At 36.9% G+C, this 6,657-nt stretch overlaps 1 protein-coding gene across 2 annotated transcripts in view; it reads right to left on the bottom strand.

Moving 5' to 3' along the window:
* Positions 1–936: 936 nt before the first annotated feature.
* The window catches only part of LOC127447078 (arrestin red cell-like), a 63,932-nt gene continuing 58,211 nt past the window's right edge, over positions 937–6,657 (bottom strand). For both annotated transcript variants that reach the window (XM_051708596.1, XM_051708604.1), the window contains 5 exons: positions 6,014–6,151; positions 4,782–4,865; positions 4,597–4,673; positions 2,411–2,465; positions 937–2,324 (listed from right to left, as the gene is read on the bottom strand). In XM_051708596.1, the coding sequence (XP_051564556.1) occupies positions 2,231–2,324; positions 2,411–2,465; positions 4,597–4,673; positions 4,782–4,865; positions 6,014–6,151 (448 nt within the window). In that variant the 3' untranslated portion in view covers positions 937–2,230. The remainder of the gene's footprint in view (positions 2,325–2,410; positions 2,466–4,596; positions 4,674–4,781; positions 4,866–6,013; positions 6,152–6,657) is intronic.

The raw sequence follows: 6,657 nt of genomic DNA, 5'->3' as shown, positions 1-6,657 counted from the left end.
ATGCCACAGTGATTTCAGATCAGTGTTTAGCCATGTTCATCACAACTCAATTGTCTCCACATACTGTGCCAAAATCATAAAATATAAAGCCTTACTTATTGGGCCCACTTTTTAAAAAATAGTTTATAATGCTGTTTCTTAAGTCATATAGTATGACAGAATACTAAATTGGAGCTCACAGCATTTATGGGTCTTCACATACATCCGTGAAAAGAGGCTTCCTGTATAAAAATCTAAAAACTAAAAATGGATGCTCCTCTACATTCAATTTTGAGTATCACTTCCTGTTTTCTAGACAGAGCCAGACTGAATGAATGAATCAACCAACTGTTTGGCTGCAAAGGAAATCAATCCAAAATAAAAACCACCAACTAAACATCCTACTTGTGACCCAGATTTCACAGCGGGCTTTACTGGACATAGGCTTACTGTCTTCTGACAGTAACGCATGTACAATTTACATAGACAAATATAATATATACAGTGTGAACGATTTCAGCAGGAGACTTCTGGCTAGTTGATCGAGCTTTTTCAAAAATTTTAAATAAAAGATGTAAATAAGGTATTTGTGGTTGCAAAAGAATGAAAATTAGTTTGAACTTCAGAAAAACTTCTCTGCTGCCCTTGATCTATCAATCATCGGGCCAACATGTTTAGTGAGGAGGTACTGAGGTTTTTGGTTACTGGGTAGAGCTCTAGTTAGCTGCAGAGCTTTACGCGCTGATCTCCTGCAAAGCTTTTTGATGTTCTATAGGGCTGTAATGTTTTTAAAAGTCATCTCTACTGAGAAAGAAGTAAAGATTTCATTTAAAACATCCTGAAAATAATTTTGAAGCATCCCAGATTTCTTGTGCTGGCATCTGTAGTTAAGTAGACAACTAGAGGAAATCGAATGCATTTATGCTTACTGGCAAGTATGCTCCATGCTTGTATGGGTGCTTTAAACAAAGCAAACCTTTATTTTAGAGATATTGTTTTTGTCCTTCAATGGGAGCTCTACAAAATGTTTCTTCCTTTTACACATTGTAACATAAGTAAATTTGCAATTGTTCAGTAGTAAACTATGCAGAATGTCAAAAGGAAAAGCTTGATCCTGGGAGAACGATCAAAATGAAATTTCCTGGAAATCATGCTATAACTGAGATTTAAAAATAACCATCATCAAAATATTTCTGGCAGTCATATGGTTACATTATCAGTTTCTGTGAACTAAAACATGGAATGCGCATGTCATTTTCAAATAAACTGAGCTTAGCCTACAAGCAACATTATAAATCAACACATTTTGGCAAATAAAGTTTGGCAGGCACAAATAATGAGGAATTCAATTTTGTGTGGCACATACAAATATATCAGACATCTGACATTGTCAGAGTCTGTCCCTGGCCTCTGTTATCTACAAGCACTGGACTTGTAGCAGTGTGTACATATTCTACAGCTCAACATGTAGAACAGATGCTAAACTGTTCATTAGAAATCAGATGCATGTTTACCAATGCGCTTTGCAAACTACTTTCCCTAAAAATGCCACATCCTTATCTGAGTACTGCGTGCACTACAAGTGCACTGAAAAGTGTTACTACATATTTATTTTATGATATGTATACATTTTACGTAACTATAACATAAAAGCTGTTGAGCAGGTAAGGATGGATTAGATTACGGGGTCTAGGAAAGTGGAATAAAATTAACACCAAACTCAAGTTCCCTATGGTGTCTATGAACAGTGAATGTACTGTACAATGTAATAACATGGAACATGTATCATCATTATATATAAGTGGGAATTTGATGACAAAAGAAAGAAAAAAGGAAATAAAAATGTAGAGAAAAAAAAAAAAAGTCACCCCTGAATCAATGGACCCTTTGATCACCAACAATATTATACACTGATGTCTAGATGACACATGTAACATCAGTTCATCATTGTTTTCTTCTCCATAAAATTTCTATCCAACATATATGCACCAGTGTGAAGTGGCTCATATGACCAGATAAACAAAAGGTCAATACAAGGACCACACCACAGATGCCAAAATGGTAAGGAAGGGAGCCAAAAGAAAGAGAAAAGAGGGAAAGTTAAGGAGCCTTTGAAAATATCAGTATGTGCTCCACACTATCAGATGGGCCCAGTGGAGCAGAGGAATGAGAGTACTGGCAGGTTGACACCAAGCCCCTGTCCCCTTTCCTTCCAACCTCCTCATGGTGTCATGTGTGTGTAGGGGAGGCGTTAGCAGAAGTGGTCATCCTCTTCATCCTTCATTCCCTTCAGCCTGAGCCTTGCAAAGTCCTCAAACACAAAGTCATCATCCTGTGAGAAATTACTGAAGACAAAGAGTGACAAATGTTAGGTTATGCAAAGACATCTAAGCCAGCATCTTATTAATCAAGAGATGCACAGCCAACTGACTTTGTTTCAAACTCTATGAGGTTGGCGTCCACAGGGACATCTGTCTCTGGTACAGCTGTGAAAGAAAGGGAATTGTAAAGAATGAGGCATCCATCCAAATGAAACACATGAATTACTATGTGTGCAAATACAAAAGATGATTAAAAAGACGTGCTATTTATGTGGCAACAAGCAGAATTGCATTCTGTTTGTTTGAGCAAATAATTTTGTGAAAATAACCACCTGACTTATGGACATTAAATATTGATTTGAGTTGAAATTATTTTATTAGCTTACTTGTAGGTGTACAAGTAGATGTAGGAGAGATGACGCGCAATACCCGAATGGCCGGTCTTTTTTCAGAAATATCAGACCTCTAGATGGCGCGACTGACCGATCAGAAAAGAGTATTCCAGAGAGTTGTGTAAAAAAATATCATAGTTCATAAGCATTTTTCCCTCTAAGCTGCATGGCCGTGCACTTCTGACATTACTCCCGTGTAGACGAAAAAATCCAAGTAGATGACGGTGGACTCAAATGAGTGTGGGAAAACCTTGAATCAGATTTCTTGATTCAGACTCAATTAGGTATAGTGCACTCTCTGACTGATAGGCGGTTGTTTATGAACACTTATACTTCTTTAAGCATGTGCTCTGTAAAGAATGCTCGTAGTAATGAGGATGCACCCACAACTGGTCAAATGTGCTTTACGTTAACCTGAATTACTTACACTTGAAGCATGCATGCTTAACTGAAAAACAGTTGAAGGCAACATGTTGTTGTTTAAATTTTAATATGCTAATATTTACATTAATATGTAACTTTTTAAATAAAGGAGTGAGTTCAGTAGCATATTATACATTATTGATGTGCTTTCAAACTTGTTAATGAGATTAGTAGTATTAGTACTGAGTACTGAAATTTTGGCAATTCAAATGAAAGGAATGTTCTGGATTCAATACAAGTTAAGCTCAATCGACAGCATTTGTGGCATAATGTTGATCTGATTACCACAAAAATGCATTTCAACTCATCCCTCCTTTTCTTTAAAAAAGCAAAAAATTGAGGTTACAGTGAGCTACTTACAATGGAAGTGAAAGGAGCCAATTTTTGGAAGGTTAAAAAGGCAGAAATGTGAAGCTTACCATTTTATAAAAGCACTTACATTAATTCTTCCGATAAACTCGTGTATTATTTGAGCTGTCTACAGAATTTTTTCCAGTCATTTTAGAGTTTCAGGGTTTGCTGACATTACATCATCATGGCAATGAAGTTGTAAAATTGGATATAACTTTACACAGAAAAGGTTAGTAAGTGATTTTAATCACACTAAAATCATGGTAACACACATTATGTCTTGTGGCTATACTTTTGAAATAGTGAATATTTTAACATTTATTGATTGACTCCCCTTCATTTCCACTGTAAGAGCCTCACTGTAACTCAGATTTTTGTTTTTTGTTTTTTTTAAGAAAATGAGGGGCAAGTCAAAATGTATTTTTGTGTTAATCAGTATTATGCCAACAATAATATTGCTTGAGCTTAACTTGTATTGAACTCGGAATATTCCTTTAAGACTTTATTAAATTAATTATAATACACTGAATTTTATACAGGTGCATCTCAATAAATTAGAGTGTCGTGGAAAAGTTCATTTATTTCAGTAATTCAACTCAAATTGTGAAACTCGTGTATTAAATAAATTCAATGCACACAGACTGAAGTAGTTTAAGTCTTTGGTTCTTTTAATTGTGATGATTTTGGCTCACATTTAACAAAAACCCACCAATTCACTATCTCAAAAAATTAGAATATGGTGACATGCCAATCAGCTAATCAACTCAAAACACCTGCAAAGGTTTCCTGAGCCTTCAAAACCAAAGACTTAGACTACTTCAGTCTGTGTGCACTGAATTTATTTAATACACGAGTTTCACAATTTGAGTTGAATTACTGAAATAAATGAACTTTTCCACGACATTCTAATTTATTGAGATGCACCTGTACATGTATTAATGCTCAGGTGGCAGAAGGGTCTTCCAATAGAAATAGGCTTTGTCAGTGAGAAAAAAAATACTGATTACAAGTATATCAAAGATTTGACAGCAAATGATTTGTGCATACACAAACTTTCCAGTCAAGTACATATTAATAAAAAAAGACTTGACACTCTTGCCTGAGGCAGAGAGATGAGGTTGTAATGTTACCTGACTGCGGTCTCGAGTTGGGCTGTTCAGAGGGCTTGGGATGCATCAAGACGAAAGGCAGCTCCACAGACACATCACTAAAAGTAGACCAGTTGTTTGAATTTAGATTCAGAACATCATGACATTAAAGTCTGACCTACCTCTATTGCAAAAAATGAGGAATACATTCACCCTCCCACACTCACCCTCCACGTGACACCACTAGCTTGACTTTGACTCTGTAGGACACCAAGATTCCCAGCACCTCTTTATTGGCCACATCTTTCACTCTGTAAGCACAGAGAAACATGCTAAATATACACAGCAGTAACTAGAAGCAAGGAAACTACTTCACACTAGCAGAGGGTTTATACACATATAGGATGGTTTAACTTACAAGTATGACAAACTCTCTAAAAATCACTACAAACTTTCTAAAGCCAAGCACAAACCACAAGACATGCATCTGAATCTGCAAACTGTGAGAAACTTCATCTGATGAAGAACATACTCCTCGGATGTTAATAAAGTTTGTTCTTTGGTATGCAGGAAGGGTTGTCACGGTTATAAAATTTGGCTGATGATTCACTGTGAAATAAATAAATGCATGATTATTAACTGTCTGTTTTAGGACTTTCAAGATGATGATTAACTGTCATACAAAAAGTCATATTTTTTAAGGTGTATACCGTATGTGCTTCACACACCTTAAGTAATTTATTCACATTTAACTTGGAATCACTGGAAAATATGTTTCTTTATTCTATAATTTCCACAGAAATATAGAAAGCGGGTGTCTCCTCTTCTGTCACTGTGCGTCATTAACACTGCCTGTGTGAACCCGCAATGACCAAGAACATTTGCTATTGCATGATCGTTAAATTAAAGTGAAGCCGGAGCACTTTGCTCATTATATTTTCGCGGGAGTTTGGCCCAAACCTTTGCAGATGGCATATGCATCACAGTGCTTCAGAAGTGGTTAATTTTTACGTGCTCTTTAGGACCTTAGGGTGCGGTCTGTGATGTAGCTCATTGAGACGTTTGGAGTTCAGTTGAATGAGATAAATAAAAATATACAATAATGTACAAAAATCAGACGATTATTTAATAATCGTGACAGGCCTATATGCAGGCGAGTAGTAGGAATGCATTCCCGGACATACTTCATATACGAATGTGGGCACTGTCTTGTGATTGGAGCTGCTCGACTCACAGTTCTACCGCTAGTTGGAAGGTCTCTCAGAAGTGTGCACACTTGGAAAACCTTAGCGAAGGATAGTTTACGATTTGAAACTTCTTGTCGCACATTTATCGGCAACTTAAAACATAAAAGGCTTGATTCTTGTAGTGTGCTCTTGGCATAGAACTTCTTTGCCTTTTTTTGGCTGTGCATATGATAACAAACAAAGTAATGCACTCTCAGCTGAAGGCCACTTACATGGTACTGGAGGCCAGGTTGGTGTCTTCATGTTTTAGCTGTCCGTCTAGAGCCAGACCCCTCTTCTCTCTGTTATTGCTCAGTGTGGGGGTGAGTGTATACACCTTACAGAATGTGGAGCTGGGTGATACCTGGTCACTGCAGATGAAAAAAGCACTATAAACTATAACATGCAGCTTTGTTTGAATAATGAGTTAAACAGAGCATGAATATGAACTAATTTATGATTTAAAAGTTCAGTCATGAAACTCAACACGGCGCAAGGTGATAGGTTCTTTAACATGTAATCGGTTAAACCAATCGGCTTACATACTCCAAGCCCAAGCTGATAGGTCCTCTACATGTAATCTGTTAAGCCCATCAACTTGCGTACTCTGTTTATAAATCATTTAAACTGCCTCAGTTGTGTGCAGGTAAGCCGGTATTACTGCAGCACTCTACGAGCGTTTTCTCTGAAGCCCTCCTCCTCCCCAGCACCACATGTCTAGATTGAAATAAATGACGCGCTAGTCAGAACATGCATAATTGTTCCGTAAGAAACACGCTACACGCAATGTAATATCCTTTACAGAAAAATAAGTCTCTAAAGCATGAAGAATTCAGAATAGAGTAGGCTAACTTTTAAAAAGTAGCTAATACTTCAG

The sequence above is a fragment of the Myxocyprinus asiaticus genome, chromosome 1 (assembly GCF_019703515.2).
Source record: "Myxocyprinus asiaticus isolate MX2 ecotype Aquarium Trade chromosome 1, UBuf_Myxa_2, whole genome shotgun sequence".
NCBI lineage: Eukaryota > Metazoa > Chordata > Actinopteri > Cypriniformes > Catostomidae > Myxocyprinus > Myxocyprinus asiaticus.
The sequence above is the reverse complement of the archived record's forward strand: the minus strand, read 5'-3'. Positions and strand labels throughout refer to the sequence as shown.